General features: G+C 35.6%; 3 protein-coding genes across 6 annotated transcripts; all 3 read left to right on the forward strand.

Annotated features, from left to right (window-relative positions):
- The first annotated feature begins 587 nt into the window (after positions 1 to 587).
- Positions 588 to 3694, forward strand: LOC116021643 (adenine phosphoribosyltransferase 1-like). Its single transcript, XM_031262096.1, has 6 exons — positions 588 to 933; positions 1069 to 1179; positions 1755 to 1847; positions 2269 to 2418; positions 2683 to 2741; positions 3337 to 3694. The coding sequence occupies exons 1-6, from the start codon at positions 612 to 614 to the stop codon at positions 3388 to 3390; spliced, it is 789 nt and encodes a 262-aa protein (XP_031117956.1). The 5' UTR covers positions 588 to 611; the 3' UTR covers positions 3391 to 3694.
- A 2902-nt stretch (positions 3695 to 6596) lies between these two features.
- On the forward strand, positions 6597 to 8001 carry LOC116023710 (transcription factor bHLH85-like). The gene is made up of 4 exons (XM_031264716.1): positions 6597 to 6977; positions 7083 to 7376; positions 7665 to 7796; positions 7906 to 8001. The coding sequence occupies exons 1-4, from the start codon at positions 6597 to 6599 to the stop codon at positions 7999 to 8001; spliced, it is 903 nt and encodes a 300-aa protein (XP_031120576.1).
- A 1243-nt stretch (positions 8002 to 9244) lies between these two features.
- On the forward strand, positions 9245 to 19524 carry LOC116022137. 4 transcript variants are annotated; one of them, XR_004099141.1, is made up of 9 exons: positions 9245 to 9567; positions 10402 to 11144; positions 12059 to 13320; positions 14015 to 14226; positions 14302 to 15199; positions 15294 to 15375; positions 17379 to 17426; positions 18598 to 18990; positions 19213 to 19524. XR_004099141.1 is itself a non-coding variant. In XM_031262717.1 (9 exons), exons 3-9 carry the CDS (start codon positions 10500 to 10502, stop codon positions 18799 to 18801), a joined length of 3351 nt encoding a protein of 1116 aa, XP_031118577.1. In that variant the 5' UTR covers positions 9479 to 9567; positions 9700 to 9730; positions 10402 to 10499; the 3' UTR covers positions 18802 to 19467. The 4 variants fall into 4 exon arrangements, 3 of the variants coding, with proteins under 3 accessions (XP_031118575.1, XP_031118576.1, XP_031118577.1); XM_031262717.1 differs by adding an exon at positions 9700 to 9730 and having other exon boundaries at positions 9479 to 9567; positions 18598 to 19467; XM_031262715.1 differs by having other exon boundaries at positions 18598 to 19467.
- Positions 19525 to 23270: the final 3746 nt, after the last annotated feature.

Here is a 23270-nt window from a genome sequence, read left to right on the forward strand (position 1 = left end):
GAGTAACAATGTGGGTTTTTACTCAAAACTCACATTCACACATAAGTTACGAGCTTTGTTGTAAGTCAAAATATTCTTTTGTATGTTGATTAAAATGTGTTCACACATTTATGCCATTTGTAGTGGACTTGGGTTGGACACTTGGGACCATTGCTTCTCACGCTTCAATCAAGTTAATCGTGTCAAATCTTGAAATGAACGGCTTATATGAATTATAGATTTAGATGTGTGAAAAATCTAATATTACCTTTTACATTTTGAGTTACATAGTGTAAATGTCAATTTGGTGTTTGAATACATGAGATTTCAGTATATGAAATTAAAAAATAAGATTATTTGAGTCACACAGAACAAGAGTAAACTAAAATCAGGAATCTAGTCTTAAGTGATGGTTGAATTGTAACTCTAATTAAGTTGGTCGGATTGCTGACTCAGTAATCACAATGTTACAAGTTTGACTTGGAACTGAAATGACCTGTTGGTTATATTATTTTGAAATATTATATAAAAATAAAATTTTTTATTGAATCAAAATAAAGCATGTAAAAAATGTTATAGTTGCGTCCACTTATTTAGTCCACTTTATCCATCATGCCCCTTATTTCAATCAAATGGAAGCAATCACCCACCAATTGGCTCTCAGACTATCGGAGGGCAATTTTGGCCGAGAAAAGTTACCAAGATATTTTGAAGGTGGCAATTTAGTCCGAATAAAGTTACCTAACACAACTGCCTCCTTCTCCGCCGCCGCCACCACCACTACACCAAAACTAGCTCAGCCAATCCGAGCGTCCGCCGGTGCCGGAGCTAGACCCGAACCCGACACCACTCCCTTCTCATCGGAGATGGCTTCTCACGATCCGGCTAGCAAAGACACTCGGATCGCCCAGATTTCATCCGTCATTCGCGTCATCCCTGACTTCCCCAAACCCGGTAACGATTTTCTTCTTCCAATTCTCTCTCTCTCTCTCTCTCTTCATCTGTGTACATATTTCTTTTGGGTTTTCTTTAATGTGCTTAAAGTTGCGACCTTTGAGTTTTTTGTCTGATTTTGGAGATCATTGGCAGGGATTATGTTCCAGGATATAACGACGTTGCTGCTTGATCCCAAGGCGTTCAAGGACACTATCGATTTGTTTGTGGAGAGATATCAGGACAAAAAGATCAATGTGGTTGCAGGTCATCTCTATGCTGTCCCATCTTTTTGCAAGTTTCGTGTTTTTGTTGCGTTTTGTCTTTCAACATATGAATTTGATCTTTAAAGTTATGAGCTTTGGATTTTAAAATAGCTAAGGTGAAGACCAAAATGTTAGCTGATTCACTGGCTTTGGGACTTGAGAGTTGAGGATATAGTTTTGGCATCCATTAAAGTTTGTATAAGAAATTGGGAACTATTGTAGAAAGTTTGCTTGCCTTCTCTCTGAGAAAAAAAAAATCAAAAATTTTGATCTGACTATGCCACATGAAAATGAAACATGGAGGATAAGTAAGAAGCAATGTATTTTAGTTTGAAGTTCCAGGCAAATCACAGGAATCATTTGTTTGCAAGACATTTTACATCACAACTAGATTAAGTCATACATATTTTTTCTGATGATTGTGAGTTTGTGAATTGAAATCTAATAGTGGCCTTTCATGCACACCATAGGCAGGATCATCGACTGTTTTGTTCTTTAAGTACTATGTACTAAAAATATTTGGTTTTCGTTGTACCCACAGGTTTGTGGAAGACATAATCCTTTTATTTTTTGCAGGCATTGAAGCAAGAGGTTTTATTTTTGGCCCTCCAATAGCATTGGCTATAGGGGCAAAATTTGTTCCTATGAGGAAACCCAAGAAGTTACCTGGTATATAGCTTTTAATTCCATCTTTTTGTTTCTTTACTTTCATTTCTATTGATGCACTTGCGAGTGAGAGGAAATCAAGAACAGAGTCATTTTTCACACACATATGTGACTTGTGGGAAATTAATATACATTTTTTTAATATGCACATGTTTAATGAAGAGAGTGGTTGTAATAATTGAAATTCACAAGCTCAGCATTTTGTCATATAAAACTATGAATTCTTGGTTGAAAATAAAAATGCCTTAACGAAACTATCTGAATGTCCAAACACAAACTGATATGGTTTGGCTATTTCGGACTCCCCTGGAAGGCCTTCACTCAATTGTGATCCCTGCCATATGTATCAAGCAACATTGTTAAGAATTCAATCAAATAATTTACGTCATAATACATTGTAACTTTATTATTATATGCTTGACAGGTGAGGTTATCTCAGAAGAATACTCTTTGGAGTATGGAACAGATGTAATGGAGATGCATGTAGGTGCTGTCCAAGAAGGGGAACGTGTTCTTATAATAGATGATCTCATTGCAACTGGGGGTACCTTGGGTGCTGCAATCAGGCTAATTGGTATCGTCTTGGTTTCTTCTATACCACATGTGCATTGTGTGTGAGAGAACATCTTAGTTTTGTCCAATACTTCAAGTTTTTGCACCGGTGTTGGTGGTGAGGTGGATTGAATGAGAATCTCATTACATATCCCCATTTCTATCTCTATAGTCTGATAATATAGATACAAATTTGTACCTCTCAGAAGAGTACACGACATGCATTTTCTTGTGATATAAAATAATAGAAGTTCACCTTTTTCCGCTTTGTTGGTTTTCTTTGCAGAGCGTGTTGGCGGCACTGTGGTTGAGTGTGCTTGTGTTATTGAATTGCCAGAACTGAAGGTATGCCACTGTCTTCCAATATCCATCAATATTCATAACATGTTACCGGATCACTTTGTAGCCTTTGTTTGGTCTCTATTTCAAGTTTCCTTTCCTAACTTGGATCCGTTTGTGGCATGGATATGAGCACACTTTCATGTAGCTTCCATAAACGGTAAAAGAACTATCTTGTGTAAAAATAAACTGTGCAAACAAACTAAGATCATCTTACATTTAGCATCGCATGTCCACTAATTGAGACAATGGCCCTGTTTGGTAAATGGTTGTTAGCTGATTGGGTTAGAAGGTATGATTAGTTGATAACATAGCTATGTCCTTAGCTGAGGAACACAGAAATCAAAGCTAGAAGATCAAGTTTTCTTACTTCCTTACCATGTTGCTCGAATCTGTTCTCTGGAATCTTGAAAAGTTATTTGTTAGTTGGTGTATGAACCTTTTGGCACGGGAATCTGAAAAACCGCTAACTATTTGAGTTAACTCATTAAGCGTGACTCAGACCCCTTCCACTCGAGCCTACGCCTTTTGGTCTATATGCTCGTTTTTGTTCCGTATGCATGATTCTAATGCGTGATTGGGTCGTTTTGCTTAATGCCAGGGAAGGGCGAGGTTAGGAGACAAACCGCTGTTTGTTCTTGTGAGCTCAACTTGATTATGAAATGTAGCAGTGGGAAAAGAAGGTTGCTCAAGTTGTTCCCATTCAAGAGAGATCTTAACAATCTTATCTTCTTATAATAACAGCAGAAAATTGAACCCTGGCTTTGGTCAGTTGACTGTAATAAGATTTAAAGGTTGTTGTTTTAGTTGGATTGTTGCATAGTATAACACAAGACATCTTATTTATGTGTGATCATCAACTTTTCTATTTCACTACTTACAACTTGAATACTACTCATGTTCTAATCGGATAAATTCTTATCTTTATTTTCTTTGAGAATTGAAGTGAACGCAGCCAAGCTCTCTTAGCTGTTATTGTGGTTTAGTTATTTGTGAAGATATATTGTAAATATTAGTTGTATTAATGTATTTTATGAGTGACAATCTCACAACTATTACTTAATGGTGTGTACTGGGTAAACTTTGCATTGTAACTTTAGTTCGCCGGCAAAAAAACACAATGAGGTAAATTACTTAGGTTTCTCATATTTGACTGGCTCAAACTTATAAAGCCATGGAGTCAAGCTTAAAATCTTGTAGTTACTCAGTCAACAATCTGACTAACCTAATTGAAAATTTTCCCTATATTAATCTATATTATACTATAGAAGAAAAATTTACACTTTTCATTCTTGAATTATAGGAAAATAACATTGTGTCTCTCAATTATACTTGAAAAGTGACTTTTTAACCCATTGCAATAAAATCAAGTAACCCAACAGAGCAACAAGCATAATTACGGAAAAAAAATCTAAATAATTTAGACTAAATGTGTAATTTTCTCTAATACATTATATAAACATTATAAACAAAATATTCTTTTAACTAAAATATGATAGTTTTATATAAAATTGTATAAAAGTATTTACAATATTCTTTTAACTAAAATGTACTCCGTAATATTTTTATATTAATCTATATAAGAAAATTACGAAATACATCTTTGTTAAAATAACATTACACATTTTACATATACCTCACACATTATTAACTATTTTATATATTTCTTTCTTTCTTTTGCAGTTTCGTTTTAGTATTGACAATACGTCGTGCAATGGGCGGTGCAATATATCCTAAACACCCAAACTGCATATTGAAATATAGATCCATAGAACTGTACTGAATCAGCTGACGTACGTACACAAGATTTCCTAGGAGATAAAATTATTATTTTTGACCTGTAAAACCGTGATCGAGTAGGTCGAATATGACTATTTTTATACACTTTTAAATAAAAACCGTGATTTTTTGTCGCCCAAAAAACAAATTATCTACAGTATTATGAAGTATTATTATATAAACCCTAATTACAATTATTAATTTTTGCCACAGGATTTGTGTTTAGGTGGGCTCCTTTGTATGCATAAGTGTACATTTTAGTATTGAGTTTTGAAATTAGATTAACTCGATTTATCTCATTGTAAGCTTGTGAACAAGTCCATATGAGCAGTGTGTAATTGTGACACGTAGGATTGAAACGCGGGAGATTCGGCAGAATCATAGGGAGATCAACGACTAAGTTCAGGCAATTCGAATCCTTAAGTACTGCTTTATACCCCTAGGCCATATAGTTCAATTCATTCAAGGCCACATATGTATATCAAATAATATAATGAATGATTTGTTGATATCACAGCTAGGTTTTGGAAGTTGTGTCATATATATGTTTCCTGCTTTCCAAGAAGACTTATGATTAGATAATATATATGTTGTTTATTAGTTTAGTAGATTACTTACTGATTTTCCCTAATTAACTATATATACGTCTATCTGGATTATGGCCGGTTTTTGCACGTTTCAACTTTAATCTTGAATTACACTCTTAATAACCACAAATGTGGATGGCTTTTGTTTTTTATTTTTTAATCACTAGAAACCCAATTTATTTTTCAGACCATGAGGTGTCTGATTTTGAGCAGACCCTTATTGTAAGATGCACCATTAAGTCCATACCATATCCAAACAAATCTCAGTTCAGACTGAACCAACTCAATTAAGGGATAAAGTACTGGGAAAATTATTATTATTTTTTCAATTCAACTTTACTTTGTTTTTTTTTTTGAAAGAATTCAACTTTACTAAAAACTCAAAATAAATTATATATAACCTCTAATCAAACTATCAAATTGATATTTCAGAATCATTTGAGGGCACATTTAATCCATGTAATCTTTAAGAGTATTTAATAACCGCAAATGATTACTTGGGGATGGGCTTTAGAATATGGAATTGGCTAGCTAGGTAATATTTAATAAAATATATATCCATCACCTTGCACATCCTCCTCCCTCCAGTTATACAGTTCATATATAACCCTTTAAGAAGTTAATAACAGTGGTTTGAGTTTTGGCCATTGGATATTGGAAAAGACAAATAACGAGGTTTGCGGTTACCATGTCGGATATTGGAAGACTACCTGTCATACATACTCATCATCTCTACATACTGCAATCGCTGGCCGCCCTTTTGCTTCTATTTCTTTAGGTTTATTTATTTATAAAACATTGAAATAATTTTACGGTATTTAACAACGTTTGAAGGAGTTAGTTTGCGAGTTTGTTAAGCTGTATATGTTAGCGGGTAGTCATGGGAGTCATAACGACCCTAATGATTGATTTAAGGCAGTTAACCTGTTTAAAACACTAGTCTTGAATCTTAATGCATATTAAGGTAAGCTAACTAATATAATGGGCGCAATTAAGGTTGGTAGGCACTATATATCTTAATGCATAATTGCATGAACTTGGTCCCTCCTCTGAGCTGTCCTTTGCCTGCAGCTTGTTGGCCCCACCTCCAAATCATTTTTTTACAAACATATCAGTTGGAATCAGGGAAAAACCTGTAAAGTTGATTAAATTGTTGACTTAGTAACTATAATGTTACAAGACCATGAATGATCTATTGACTTTCTTAGTTTGATACTCTCAGTTATGAGTTACTTAAGCTGGTGGATCTTTTATCAACTAAAGTCATTAAGGCAGAATTAATCAGTAAACACTCTCAGATAATGGGGTAACCAAAAAATAAAAAAATTCTGATTTCAACATTTTAAGGTATAAATATGTCTAAAACTTTATAGTTTTTCCTCATTCCTACCTCAGAACCTTCTTGTTGTCACCTTTGAGAATATTTCTGTACAACAAAAGTACAGTTCTTGATTAGTATCTGTACCACACAAGAACAATTCTTGATCTATCATCAATGGAGACAGTTGGGGCTGCTGCTTTCTTCGATGAGGAATGGGAATCATTGAGCAAACTGTTTGCTGTTGAGAATCCTGATTTCATGCTTCACCTCCAAGGTGATTACAATGGCGGCGCTGGCTTTGAAGCCCCATCCACATTCTGGCAAGCTGTTGAAGCTAGCAACAATGGCGGCGGTGGAAGTCATGATGACAGTTTTGCTTTTGATCAGTCTGATGAGTCCATGAAGTTTTTCGTGATATCCCAGGAAGAGTTTGATACTTCAGCCCCTGTTTTCGATCCTGACGAGGTTATCAGAGACATCTCGGATGAAGTTGCAGAAGAACAGACAATCAGAAATGGAAATCCCAAGAAGAGAACACGATCAGTTTCGCGGGATGTGAGTTCACACTGCATCTATCAGATCATATCTTGTGAAATTTAATTTACATTTGCATTGGTTTCTGAAGGGTTATGTTATGTGTTAATCAATGATTGAATGCAGGGCCAGAAGAATAAGAGGAATAATGCAAACTCAAAGACAAAGAAGAATCCTAAGAACATGACTGAAAATTCCAATGGAGAAGAAGAAGAAGAAAAGTATGACAGTAATAATACTATGTCTGCAAACAATGCAGTGCAGAGCTCAAGCTGTTGCAGCAGCGAGGATGATTCTACTGCATCTCCGGATTTGAACCATCCTGGATCAACCATCACCACCACGACCACCACCAACTCGAATGGGAAAACAAGGGCAAGCAGAGGGGCTGCAACTGATCCCCAAAGCCTATATGCAAGGGTAACACATACATACATAACCCTAAAATGTTAGTGTTCATTGGGGCAACTTTACTGTTCACTTGGTAACCACAAGGTTACAAGTTTGAATCTGAGGGAATAGTCTATTGGTCATCTTGATTTGAGCTGGTCAAATATGGATAACCTAAGCTGGTTTAACATTTTTTGCCGGCTAGGGTCACAAGACAAGTTTACATGTTCACACTTTCGAGTAGTGACTGCAGGTTTTTCTGGTCTAATGAATGCATGTGTTGTCTGATAAATGATAATTATCATTAACTACTTGCAGAGAAGAAGGGAAAAGATAAATGAGAGGCTGAGAATCTTGCAGAGCCTAGTTCCCAATGGAACAAAGGTTGACATTAGTACTATGCTTGAAGAGGCTGTCCACTATGTAAAGTTCCTGCAGCTTCAAATCAAGGTATATATATGATCACAATTTCATGTCATTTTCTCCATCTTTTTCTTTTATTTTTTGTTATATGAACTTGCTAAAGAAAGCCATTGAATCTTGTGATCTTGTCATGCAGCTCCTAAGCTCAGATGACCTGTGGATGTATGCTCCAATTGCTTACAATGGAATGGACATTGGCCTTTACCAAAAGATGCTATTACCAAGCTCGTGACCCGATTATTAAAACGTTACTTTATTACGGAGTATTATAAAACTATAGGTTCTTTCAATATATTGATTGATCGTTGATTTTAAGAGTTTACTCACTTTTTTCCTCCTTTTATCTTCTCTTTTCACCCAATCAATACAGATCACGTGACGAAAGTAATACTGTGAAAAATCTAAGTAGCATTTCCCTACATCTTGCAGTTGTGTTCTCAATTATTTGCTCATTGATGATGGTAATTAACCCAAAAGTGGGATCATCAAACAATGTATTAATACAAACCATGAGGAGTAATTCTCATGTTTAGTTTTATACTATGTACTATGTAGTATGTAATAATATCTCTGTTCGCAATAGAAATGGGCCGCAGTGGCCTGGCCCAATATATGACATGTTTGATATTAATAATACCTGAAAATCTGAAATGGAATGAATAAATTAATAAACAATAGAATAAACATATTCCCGATTTTCTGGAGTGTTATTATATTTCAAATTTAATACACGAACAAAATTTGTTACAAAGATTGTATTACATGTACTATCATTTTACTTTTTACTTATTGATTGATCATTTAATCATTATCTCTAAAGATGTAAGAATATATAATCATGAGGATGGAAGAATTAGTGCTTTCTTATATTCACATTTAATCTCCCAATCAAAACTTGTATGATTGAAATGATTTAGTACTCTAATCATAATTCATTTAAATGTCAAAGCCTTACAATAAATGGAATTACAAATATCATGCTTACATTACAACTTAACTGATTAACCAATTTTAAAATAGAGCTAAAAGTTATATTTCACTATAAAATTAAACATTTTGAAATTTTTTAAAATCATTAAGACATTTTCAATCATTTACTTTTTTTTTTATTACTCCGTATTTTTTTTTAATATGATCACAAATTTTCTCATAATTAATTTGACATTAATTTAGCTAAAAAGATTTGCACTATCTCATTCACTATGGTACATAGTTTCCCATATAATTTGATGACTTCTGTTTCCGTACTTTCATCCAGTAGTAGTGAAGTAGTTATTTGACAAAGTTAACCTTCCAAATTCAGGACTAACATTCATGAATTTATTACCAAATGAGTATACTCTGTACACTAAACTGAAAAAGTAAAACAGTAATGAACAAAAGGGCATAAATGTAAAATCACAACGAAAACACACACACACATAGTAAGAGAGAGGACTTACTTCGCAATACCCCGAAAGCCCCAAAAACAGAATCCCAACTTCTCTCTTTCTTTCTTTCAGCGCCATGGCTGGGGCGGAGCAGCCATTGAAGAAACGGAAGCTATACGAACAGCTCAAAGAACCCTCACCTCCGGCGCCGCCTTCACCGCCGCTGCTGCCTCCACCTCAACCGGCGCCGCCGCCAACGCCGCCGCAGATATCACAGGACGAAGTTGCCCTGCGGAGGAGGAACCAGGAAGAGATCCGGAATGTTTATGAATGCTACAATCGAATTAAATTCTGCATCGCTCAGAAAGATACGCGCCTCAAGCCTGACCTGGAACGAGCCTACATCGCTCTCGTCACTGCCTCCACAGGTACAATTTTTATTTATTTATTTATTTAATTGATTTAATTTATTTCAGTTCTGCACCTATTTCACTGCTCTTACTGTTTTCTCTATCAATCCTCTTTCTCCCTGTTAATTTTAACTCCAATTGTTATTTTAGGTGAGTGATTTTCTTTTTCAAAGCTGATGAGGTAAAGTTTAAATGGAGTTAGTTTTATTTGATGTTTTCATCTTTTCTCTCCTTTAGCTTTTGTGCATTTGGTTCACATGCTAAGCACATTATATACTTTATTACGTACTCAAAGCTGGCACTGAAGAATAAAATGCTTAGTTATGAGAAAGTAAGAGTGTTTTGGATGTTTCCTAGGGTTTTATCCTTCTTAACAGAACTGTATAGAACCAATGATTTAGGTTTTTTGTATGTATTAACTACTTTTTCTCGAAAAGAAGTGGGATAAATATATGAAAATTTTTGGCTTTAGGCTAGCAATAAGGACTGTGAAGTAGATATTTTGAGGTAGCCTATCATATGTACATATTTCATATGCTATGTGCTCTATGCTTGTGCTATACTGTTATTTGAAGCTGGTTTATATCACATGAGATAGGATTGCATGACGTGATGTGTTTGAGTTGTCCTTGTTCAATGGCGGTGCTGGTGTAAGTGCAAAGATAAATTCTGCATAATACCTTGCTAGGCCGCTAGGGTAACAATATAATTAAGATGAAATGTAGTGTCTAGAATATTTCCCACATGCATCCCCTGATACACTTAATTGTTTTCAGCAGAGTGGATTTGCAGTAAATATCTTCACTCGCCAATGTAGTTCTAAAATCAGGTTTTTTTTTTTTGGCTTCACAGGTTGCAGTAGTGTACAGCGTCTCACAGCTGAGTTTATTCCCAAATATGCATCATATTGCCCATCTGCTTTTGAATCTGCTGCCAGGGTTTTAATCAATATGCATAATTGGAGTTTGGCAGTGATCAGTAGAGGTGAAGATGCAGATGGTGTTGCACTTGACACTGCTAAAGCCTGCATTTTTGGTCTAGCTGATATCTGTGTAAGTGCTGCAGCTGCTGCACAAATGTCACCAGTTATTCAGGGCATCTGCACCACAGTGTTTCGTGATGCAGTGACCTTCTTCATATCCTCCTTTGAAGGGAAGAATATCTTCCAGATTGTTGATAAAGAAATCCTAAAAACTGATGATGTTTTGGATTCGTTTTCCCAGTACCAGCAAAAATTTTTAGCTTTGGATGATTCCGTCTTGCTCAAATTATCAAAATTCCGTGCTCTAAGTCTTCTTAGAATTTTCTTTACATGCTCTAAAAATTCAATTGCAACATGCTTTGAGCTCTTTGACTCTACTGCAGCAGAGGAGACCCACAAAGAAGGATATTACTTTCTAAGGCAGTTAACAGACAGATTTGATGAAACTTTATCCTGCTCTTCGAAGGTTGAATGCAATGGATCAATACCATCTACGTCTTCCATGAGCACAAGCTGCAGTGGCAATGATTCCACTGATGATGGTTCTGCAACAAGGGGTAAAAATACCTTAAAACATGCAAAAGCAGTTCCCAGAAACTGCTTACTGGGCCTGGTAATACTCAATTTCTACCTTCATTTGAACCATCTTATGGGCATTTGCTCCTTTGCTCTCCAGCACTTGCAGACAGAAAATGTATCAGCCTATAAGACTTGTGTGTTAGATTAAAGATGATTCTTGCATTCTGACACATCTATCTTTTTATTTCTTACCTTTGTTACAACCATCTTATGGGCATTTTGCTCCTTTGCCATCCAACACTTGCTGACAGAAAATGAATCGGACTAGTGGCTGCAGTTAGAGATTAAATATTGATTCTTGCATTCTCACACATCTATCTTATCATTTCTCACCTTTGTTACAACCATCTTATGGGGTGTTTTGCTCATTTGCCATCCAACATTTGCTGACAGAAAATACATTGAATGAATGACTGTGTGATAGACTTTTTCTCTCAGCTTTATGTGTATTTTGCAGTTATATGGACCCTCTTTTAATTTCTCCGTAATTCTTGGATTACATCATCCTTCTACTTTCCTACCCTATAAATAATAGATCCATAGTTGGTGTGGGTCTGTGTGTATTATATCTTTCGTGTTTTAGAGTAGATCTCAACAATCCCACCTTTCAAGTTCCTCTACAACTTCATTAACAAGTACTATAACATTAGTAAAAGTGTACACACCACAAATCATCTTGAACATACTTATATCTGCCAATAGGTATCTAGAAGAAATGCTACTTCTATTTTTTTGTGTGGAATTGTTTCTACATCTCTATTATCAGTAAAAAATCAATGTCATCCTTGAGCACTCTTTGGATTTTTTGATCTGAGAATTTTGAATTTAAGTGTTGTGATATGTTGACTTCTTTTGGTTGCTATTGAACTTTGTGTATACTGAAATTACATTAGATTGGTTTTAATGGCCTCTGCTGACAAGGTGTCATCTTTGGCTATGTTTATACAGGTTCTAAACAACGATCAATCATTAAAAAATTGGGTCATTTCTAGGTATAAGAAGTTAAGTAAGTCGGGATTTTCTGAAGTTGTCTCAGTAATTACATCTATCCTGGATGAAGTTTTTGACTCTTTTTTGGATCAAGTTAAGGCAGAGGAGGTTAAGAAAGAAAGTGAGGATGATTTGTGTTCAAGAGAGTATGCTGATCAGTTTTCTATTCCCAGAGTCTGTAGTCAAGGGCAGACTTCTGAGGTTTCTAGAAGTGTAACAGGTTCTCAATTAGCAGATTGTCGTCCAAATATTAATAATTTTGGGTCTAGGCCCATGGTTGTTGATTCCAGTGAGCAAGGGGATTTAGCATATAATAGGTCTTCCAGATCAGGGGAATTGTTAAATCAACAAATTCCTTCACCCAGAACGAGACCAATGTACCTGAGAAGTTGCAGTTTCGATAGTGGAAGCTGTAGTTCTCCAACAGAGAAAAATCTTATTCCAAACATGGATCATCCACTACCTGCATTGAGAACTTCCAGTGGAGTTGCGGTTGGCTCTACTCCATCCCCTAGACCGAATTTGCCACTACACCAAACTTCAACAAATCAGGTGACTTGGTACTGTGATGGTGATCCAGCAGCTTTGGATATTTATCCTGCTTCAAAACATCTCTGGCTGGGTTCTTTGGATCCCGGTGTATCAGAAGGACTTCTTAGACATCAGTTTGAGAAGTTTGGTCCATTGAACAATTTTTCATACTTTCCCCTAAAAGGGTTTGCCTTGGTTGAGTTTAGGAACATTAGGGATGCTGTTAAAGCTAGGGAACTCATGCGAAGAAGTTCTCCTTGGGGCAATGCCCTTAACATTAAATTCTTGGATGCGGGATATGGAACTAGGGGTGCTATAAATGGTGTTGCAGTTGGTTCTAGTTGTCATGTTTACATTGGAAATGTTCAAAACCAATGGGTAAAGGATGAGATCATCCATGAACTAAGGAAAGTAATTTATAAGGCCCCTGTCATGGTTACTGATCTCAGCAGCGAAGTTGCATTGCTAATGGAATTTGAAACACCTGAGGAGGCTGCCATGGCAATGAATCATCTTAGGCAATGCCGTAATTCAAAGAATAGTTCTCCTCGACCACTAAATGTAGGTCCAGTGAATGTCACTATGCGTGTAGAAGGTTCAAGGCTGGTTTCCACCTCCTCTGTCAATAATATGGTTGTGCCATCCCATGCTCAGACTATGGTTGAGCAACAGCCCAATGCCCGCACAAGGTTGTAAAATCTTTCTGTGCTTTGGTAATACTGTTTGGAATATAATATCATTATAAACAAAGGTTATATGATTGAGAACTAATGTCTTTATCAACATTCCAATCTCCAAATGGTAAACTATCATTTCTCCTAGATATTATTTAGCTATTTTTGATCTCGCAATCAAACAGGAAGGTTCTATTCCCTGGCTGATAGCTTTTCCAACACACTCATTTTAATTTTGTTAGCCATCTTTGGTTTTGCAGTCAAGTCAACATGTTCTATACTGACTGATAGGAGGAGGCACTTCTTTGTTATTTGAACCAGATGCATAAACTCTGCAAATAATCTTCCAAAGAATCTTAGTACCTATGCTTATCCTTTTTTATGTGATCACAAATGTTATTGCTAATGACACTAGTGTCAAGAAATGTTTTCTTAAACAAACACATCCCAAACCCCCATCAAAAGTTAAGCTATTTATATTTAGGCATCAATGTTAGATGAACCTATGTTTAGATCACACTACTAGATAATTACACAACAATAGATATAGAATTTCCTTGTTTTCTCAAATTTCCTTGTATATTTGCAACTGCAGCTTCTCTTTTTGCAATTTCTGCTTTAAAATATCTACCTAACTGTAGTAAACATTACATCTTATAGTCGTATAATCAAGGTGTCTAATAGCTATGTTCTTTCTGCTTTTGAGCAGTCAACCTGGGTTGCATCATGCTCCTGTCTCTGCAAAGCCTGATAATGGTTTTCTGGAGCATACCTCTCCTAGAATGAAGCCAGAGCATGGGGCTATGACAGCAAGTGGACATCATGGATTTCCGTCAAACTGGAGACCTATTGTGTGCCAAGGAATGCCTGAAGTTGGAGCCGGGGAAGCTGACAAAATGGCTGTTGATCCTTCCCATCGAGGTACTATTTTATTTCATTATTCAACTCTCATGGTTTTCCATCGATATAAGGTACTTACAATGTCTAGGTCATCAGTATTAATTTCAGGTGGTAGCATTTCTGACAGTGGTGATCCGATGTGGGTATACGGGAAATCTGAAAGAGATCTCCAATCTGGAGTAGGAGGCATTTCACGCATACCTCCACCAACTCAAGGACCTGCTATGGGACCATCAATGTCCATTCAGGGACCTCCTGCTGCACCACAACCTGTTCAAACACCTCCAGTAGCACCGCCACAGCCAGGTCAAGCACTTCCATTTGCGCCCCCACAAGTGGCTCTAGGGCCTCCAGTTGGACCACCACAGCCAATTCATACACATCTAGTACCACCACCACCACAGCCAATTCATCCACCTACTGTTGGACCATCACAGCCAGTTCAAACACCTCCTTTCATACGACCTGTTTACTTTACTCCAACTGGTTGGGATGCACATGCTTTGAACCATAACATGCCTCCAAATCCTACCTCATCCAGTGTTATGCCTAGTAGTATTCATCACAATGCAATTGCACCGCCATATCTGCCTGCTTCTGTGACTCCCATTGCTCAGATACAAGCAAGCTCAATGCCACAATTCAGTCATACATTCTACATGAACAATCGCCCTCCTATGACATCTTTCCCTGCCCCACAGCCTGAACTGACACCTCCATTTACTACTCAGCCTGTGTTGCAGCCTCCATTACCTTCATCCCCACCTCATCCACGCTATCCAGAGCCACCTATTGCTCCTCCTCCACCTAGTTCCCCACCTCCTCCTCCCCCTCCACCATCAGAATCTTCCAATTCAGAGAATTTGAGGCAATGTCCACAGCATCAATGGCAGGGAACCTTGAATAAAAGTGGGGTTCATTACTGCAAAATATATGCACAGAGGGTGGATTCTGGTATCTGCAAGTATTCAAGTGCTGTTGCTGAACCAACTGAGTAAGGAATTGGGATCTTTTGATATTGCAACTGATTCACAAATGGATTGTATTCTTACCATATTTTATTTGCTTTTTGTTTCCAATATATGCAGATGGCCTGCAAAGTTAGATATGACAAAACGCACAGATTTTCAGCATGTCATGTCTACATTTTCTAATACTCCGATTAACAAAGTGAGTTAATAATACTGGAAATCAATTCTTATTCTGTTTTACATCTCTTATTTCTTTTCTTGTTAGAATTTAGCACTCTAGCATTTCATTTATAGATTAGTTCATTTTCTAGCTGACTTGTAATTCATTTTTCTAGTTTTAGTGTGTTAGACTAGTTAGATTTTTTAATTGGATTAGGAATTTTTCATGCCATTAGATACCTATGTAACCATTGACAACAGGGTGTGTATTGAAATACAAAAATGCAGAATTAGTTTCTTGATAAGCAAATTGCTTTTCTTTATCTTTTCCTTTTTTGGGGGTGGGGGTTGGTTGGTCAAGAATTGGGTCCTAGTGCTTTTGTGAATTTCTTTTCCTTGGAAGGATCACATCTTCATTTCGCCTACACCAGATCTACAGATTTACTGGGAGAGAATAATTGGTAATATAGGTGCTTAGTAGATAGTTTTAAAATTAACCTCTCATGCTATTGAAGGAACCTTTTTGTTATGCTTCAAGTCTTCTTGCCATGATGAGATACAGTTCAGTAGCTTAGATTTGACACTAGGGTTGAACCTTTTTAATAATCTATTTGATTAATGCTTTTCAGAAAGCATTCAAAGAGGGATGTGGACATATGTTAAAGGGAAAAATGAAACGATTGATTGAAAGAACTAAGAGCCATGGCATTTTATGATCATCCTGTAATAGTCATGCCTGTTGTTTTTCACAAATAAGCCTTACTATCTCAGCAGAATTGGATTATTTCAAGTAGAGCATTATTAGAACTTGATTATGGGGTGTTTGGTTTGCTGGAAATTTTTTTTTCCAAGGAACTAGAATTCCTAAAAGTGGAGGAAAATTAAATTATGCTTTGTTTGGTTCATAGGAATTTTTATCCAAAAGAACTTGAATCCCTCAAACATTGTTGTTAAGGCGTTGCCTACTAATACGTAGCTGACTCTCCCCCTCCCAGCCTCGCCTTAGTGGTTGTTTACTTTGTTTTATGATACTTTATGGCTAAAAATGAAAATAATCCCAATTATGATCCATCAACGGATTATAAAAGGAAGGCTAAATCTAAAGATCCATGCTGAAAATGCTAAACTATTGCATAATTTTGTACTTATTGTTGAGATTTGAGAACATGTGCTAAAATGTTAAATTATGAATTGACATATGAGAGATATGTGTGTGTGTGTGTGTATATATATATATATATATATATATATATATCCTCATCGCCTAGGCGACTAGGCAGTTGGTGGCACCTTGCCTTGAAAGTCCGCCTTAACAACAATGCCCTCAAATATGTGGAAAATATTTTCTTTAGTCATCTTAGATATATTTCTTTTCATGGCATTTGGGAACAAAGTTCAGCCTAGCATCACCAAACTACCCTCATATGACTTGATTGTATTGAGCATAGTTTGGAGATGAAAGTTATTAAATAATGCTTATTTAAATATTGCTATAATGTATATTTTATTATTATAATAAAATATATAATTATAATATTTTGATTTATAAATTACTAGTATTACTTTTATTATCATTATTATTGTGTAGGGGCTTATTGTTCTTTATACTCATTACTCCTTACAACTCTAAACCCAACCAAACAATAGAATCAATATTCCTAGTAATTTCTTTTCCACGAACCAAACAATGGAATCAAATTTTCCAGTAAATTTCTTTTACCATGGAATTTAAATTCCATTCCTCAATTATTTTCACAAACCAAACAGGGTGGTCACTGACTGTTTCACTTTTTCCAATTGCTAAGAGACATGCACAAGAAGGAAAGTCCTGTTTTGCTTAGTGAAATATGCTGAGCTGGTGGGGATTACTTGATAATATTTATGTCTGCAGTTTATGGTTAATATAGTCGAAGGGGAAGCCGCTAGTTACTCATTACGTTGTGCTTGTGTCGTATCTTTTGTGTTTTGAATGAGCTTTAAGAACTGGTTTTACTTGCAAATTTGTCCCATTTATCTGACTTATTGATTTTGAATACAATACAGAGAGAGATATGCTGGTTGCTTCCTACTTCTCAAGAGGACCATAAGGGGGTAAGTTAATCTCTGCTCTTGTATTTTTGGTTTTCCTTTTGTAGTTACACATAACTGTCACTGGCATATATAATGACTTAATATAAGCCTTGTGTTCCAAAATAATTGTCGTTGTTTACCAAGCATTAAAGCCAGGCAATTTAAGCATTCTTTTAAAATATCATGAGTTTTCGGCACTCTTCCCTCTAGAGTTTTGGTGTTGCCTCTTTTGCACATTATCATCTATAGTTCAAATTTCCATCCATACCTTGTCATTTTTGGAACATTGCAATCTAAACTTGTTTTGGCCAAATTTTCTAATAACTTTTCACCCTTAATTTTCTTGAGCTTTTATATTTTTTTGAATTAATTTTCTTATAACAATTATTAGTTCGACCATTTTACACATCTCCACCTAAGAAAATTACTAAAAGTAATTTCTCTAAGCAACTAAGCACACATTTTACGTTAAGTGCTTAATATTATGTGATACGGTGCCTAATTCCACATTGATGATGAATTTAATCAGCTTTGAATTGTATAATGTATAAATGTATATACTTTTTTTAAGATCATTTTAAAAAAGAAGGCTGAGTGATACTGAGCATTGTCCTTGTTCTAAAATTTTTGGATTTATCAAGTTCTAGGCATTAAAAGAATTTTTTGCTAAAATGTGCAAAATAGTTTTCCACTAAAATTACCTAAGATCAAATTAATTCAAAAATATGATCATGGGAATTATTAGATTAGTAGTTGCAACTGTGTAAGCTTATTAGTAGATTTCTTTGAAATTTAATAAACATAGAGGTGGATTATCAGTGGTAGGTGATGAAGATTGGAGAGAAGTAAATAATTATTTGGTATATGATATCAATAACAATCAAAAAGTGTACAGAAACTTCTAAGGTGAAATTTTGTTGAAAACTAGCTGAAACTATATATTGTAAAATGCCAAACCCCTATATATTCTAATACATGGTCTCAGGAAATGTGCAATAAATTATGGATTATGGAATGACCTGTGAAGTGCATTTCTTTTTCTCCATGGATCAATGAGCATGAGTTATGTTCTCATACAGAACTTATGCTTCACATTCTGCACGAGGCTTTAACATTTTGTCCAAATGTCATTCTCATACATTTCTGTTATATATGGAGAGGTGTAAGTGATAAGATATTGTTACTTGTCCAGTTTCAGGATTTTGTTTCATACTTGCAACAAAGGGAATGTGCCGGTGTCATTAAAATGCCAGCTGTAAAATCTATGTGGGCGAGACTTCTTTTCATCCTTCCGCAGTCTTCAGAGACCTGCTCCATGCTTTCTCTCGAGCCCAACCCGTTCCCTTGCCTCATCGGTTTGGTCTTGCCTAAAGAAATGAACTTTGAATGGGTGTGATATGATTGGTGCATCTCAGAGTTTACCATGGGAAGAGAGTTTAGGTACACCGCCTATATCAGCAAACCTTTCATTTCATCTAACACTTAAACTGACAATCGATTGAAATGGAATTGCTAACGAGGTTAAAACTGGCAACTCTGCTCTGCAAGTAGTAGTTGGCGGTGCCCATTCAAGGTGCAAGGCGAGGTAAATAGCATTCCGACTTTAGAGATCCTGACATAGTTAGAACGACTGACCAATTTTGTTTGTAAATATATGCCTGCCGTGATCCACTTTGGTTAGGAAATTATCATCCTGTAATGTGGGTTGTATCTAGGATTTATTTCATCATGAAGAAATGTTAGACTATAGAACTATAAACAATTTTGAGAGTTAACGCTGTCTTCTTTATTTGCTCTGCTTTTCTAGAACTGTACAAGGTACTCAATATAAGGACATCAGTTTTGGGGATTGTCTGAAAACTCTGAATCTGTACAAATTCACAGCAGACATTAGACGTTAAAAATGTAAGTTTCAATTATCATATGGCACTTTTGTTCCGTAAATTTTTCTTTTCCCTTTCTCCCAGCCCCCCAGACTCCTGCAACTTCTGTGTAGCCACCATAATTTTTGTCCTGCAAAGACAGCAGATGATAACACTAAAACAATGACACCCTTGTACTATGTGAATGACTATATATGTTGCAATTATGGCATATTTTACATTCTAGTCTAGTGAAATAAAGACAGTTCAAGGTGACCCAGTAGGTTGAAAGATCGACTCTTAAAGAGCTCTGCAAAAAAAAAAAAAAAAAGTTCAAGATAACCCAATAGGTTGAAAGGTTGATTCTTGTAGGGTTGTATCATGTTAAAGAGCTCTGCAATTAAAATAAAAAAAGTTCAAAGGTAGAGAGGGGACAAAGGAGCAATCTACCTTTTTCAGTTCCCAGGATAGATGTTCAGTGCCTGGAAGCAATTCTCTTTGGTGTAGAACCAAAAACATGAGGGAGAATTCGTTTTCCTGCAAAACATGAAGGGAAAGGAAAGGAGTGTTTGTGGGTGATCAGTTTTTCCTGTCTTGTGCATCAGTGGATGCCTATTTTTGTGAAGAAGACAGATACCTGGTGATTCTGCTGTTAATCCACTACAAGTTGTACTTGTAATGTTTTTTAAAACAAACGATTGTGTCAAATATTACAGTACTATGTACATGGTAGATGTAGTGGGAAATATACATATATTCGATATTTGAGTGATCTGCCTTGAGCATTTTTGGTAAATATATTTTTATATTCCATTTCAATATATTTCTGTTAATTAATTTTCTAATTCTGCACTTACCCACGATATTTTATCTAGACTCTTAAGATTATCAATTTGGTTTTATCATGATTTACATCCACTATATTCAGCTGAATTACCATGATTTATATCCTCCCAGGTCAGGCGGTTAGGCCTGAGCATGGGAATCTTTGGTGTTGGGGATTCAACTTTTTGAGAAGAAAGATTATCAATTTTGATTTTATCAATATTGCTTTGAAAAAACTTGCCAAGAAATCTGAGGTTTTATTGCAATATTTCATCAAAATGTGGTAAAAAAGCATTTAAGACTCTATAAGTCAAGTTGTCAAGACTCAAAATTCGCATTATGTCACTAGACGAAAAGTGTTAACTCAAGTGAAAATGGTTTATTGCACCTGATCGGAGGCTCTGTATGTTGAGTTGTCAAAACTCAGAAAATTCCCATTATGCCCCCCATATGATCCTTCCCAACAACTGTAACTCTTGCCGTACACTGTAGTACATAAGTTTCCCACTGTTCACTTATAAAAATGTATGGTACTATTGATTGCAGCCATGTATAAATTTGAATTCAGACCCAAATACTTATACACTGACATTTATAACAAGGTCAAATTCATACATTTTTAATCATGTACTACCTCCGTCCCAAAATGGTTGTTTGGTTCGTTTAACGATGCTTGGCTGAGGTAATTTTTAATTCAATTTTTCATAATATTAAGTTTAGCATTAATATATAAAATTTATATATTTAGAAACTATATTAAAAATACTATTAAACACAAAAAATTAAATTTAAAAATAAAAAAAATTACTAAAGAAAATAAACAAATAAGAAAGAGTTGGTTTGACCAATAAATAGTAAATAGGACATGTAAAATGGGACAGAGATAGTATCATATAGCTACTAGCAAAATAAAACTTATAAATTTATTTTAAATTAGTTAACCAATTAAATTGTGCCCGAAAGAATTGCAACCATGTATGCATTAATATATGACTAAAATTCTTAGATACCGATTGTACTAAATCCGAGAAGACAAGAACCTACTTGCATGCCAGTTAAGTAGTGCACATGACCAATAATACATTTTGCAGCACTTAAAGAAGTGGGAAAACAAAAGTAATAATTTAGCGTACCATAAGAAGTGTGTATTTATTATTTGCATTTGAGCTATTCAATGTAGCCATTGCCTTAGTCATGCATTTGTCCGTAACCTCTTGTCGTTTCATGTTCTTTGATATATACACATGATATCTTTAATCTCTACACTAACTTAAATGAATATAAACGGGTCTATTCGTTACATTAACCAATCATTAATTGTTAGGGAGGATTAATTACACCTTAGAACTATATATATGAAAAAAGTAAATAGATTTTTGAACTTTAAATTAAAACATAATTCTAAAAATATATATAATGGTCACGATAAATCTTCTCAACACTTCTCTAATGATTTTCTGGTGCTTATTCATCTTCTCTAGCGACATCTGTTTTCTCTAGTGCTTCTCCGTCCAATTGGACAAAAAAGTACATGATAGGGAATATACTAGTACGATCAGACGTATCTCTACCGTGCAGATTATATCCGACCATTATTGACAACTAGCTACCTAACTTCTCGAACTCAACCAAGGTTGAGTTATCTCCTTGTACGTCTATTCCACTCCGGCCACTTTCGATCGGACTTCACCGGGAAGGCCCATCAGGCCAACCGATTGACAAGTCTCATTTACCATAACTATCCCAAGTACACTTTCCAAGTAAAACAATCAGGCATATCACGTCCCGTCACTTCCTATCAACCTTGCAGCCTTCATTAGACATTTCGCACAGCCACCTTATAAACCGCCCAGCCCGCATCCAACGCGTGTAAGACATACAGATAACTTGGCATGTTCCCCGCCTCGCCTATAAAAGACGCATTAATTGCTAGTAGAGGAGACTTTTAACATTTCACATACCCTACATTTCATCACACCGAATATCCTAAGTACCGATTTCACCTCTATTAAAAGGAGATCAATGTAGTTGTCTCGTAAGAATACCAAGCCCTTATATACAATCGGACTTGGGAATATTTGTTACATCAACACCAAAGAAGGATGGTATAAATTTAATTGCACCAAATTAATAAATTGATGCGTTTAATTATTAACATTTTAATATCCAAAGAGTTGAATACTTTTTTCATATATGATTTTATGGTATATTTCGCAATGTTTTGAAGGTTAGTTGTGAAATGAAGTGAAGTGAGTGGGGTATGAATGGGGGAAGTAAGCATGTGAGCACACTGCCCAGAGAGTGTTGAGAGAAGGAAGAGAGTGAAATTGAGTCAAAGTATTGGGAATCCCACCAGACCTGACCAAACCCCCACTCCCATCCTTCCTTCATTCACTTAACTACAAAGCTTTTAATAATGCCAGCAGATTGGCACCTTCTTTTTGGTGAAACATATGCATACTATACTTGCATTGGAGTTTGTGTCTAATTATAGGTCACAATATGGTAACTTCAACTTTTTTGAGGATAAAATTCCCCTCAATGTTCGAAATTTATTAGAGCAAGAAAACAAAACAAATAAAAACTGTGCTTTAATTTCATCTCTCTTAAAAAAATTATACAAAACATATCACATAATTTAAAAAAGAAAAACAAAAAGTGAGAGTTTATATAAAATTTACTCGTATATGTGTTTCTTAGGCTCCCCGCTTTATTATTATTATGTCAGCAAGTTTATACAGTATATATAAGAGTTCATATGAGAACAATGTCATCCAATAAAAAATGAAAGTGATGAGAATCAGGTAGTGTATTTCGTGCTTTGAAAATGCATTGTCAAATATTTGTAAATGCACAATTGTGATAACACTGGGGAGGAAGATAATGAGAACTAGGTAGTGCCTTCCGTGCACCGTCAATTATTTCTAAATGCACTATCGTAATGACACAAGGGGTTAATGGAATAGGAAAATTATAAAAATGTCACCATGTTTTTCCCTTTTCATTGATTTTCAACATTTGATCATATCTATATGCTCCTGAACTTGGCCCTATACATATACACACACTTTTAATGAACCACCAGTGCTAACAAGGAGAACTATCTGGAAAGATTGCATTTGCGTCCCACACTTGAAAAGAATCCCCGTTAGAGAAAATTAAGGTGTCGAAGTTCTCT

This window comes from Ipomoea triloba, chromosome 6 (genome assembly GCF_003576645.1).
Source record: "Ipomoea triloba cultivar NCNSP0323 chromosome 6, ASM357664v1".
NCBI lineage: Eukaryota > Viridiplantae > Streptophyta > Magnoliopsida > Solanales > Convolvulaceae > Ipomoea > Ipomoea triloba.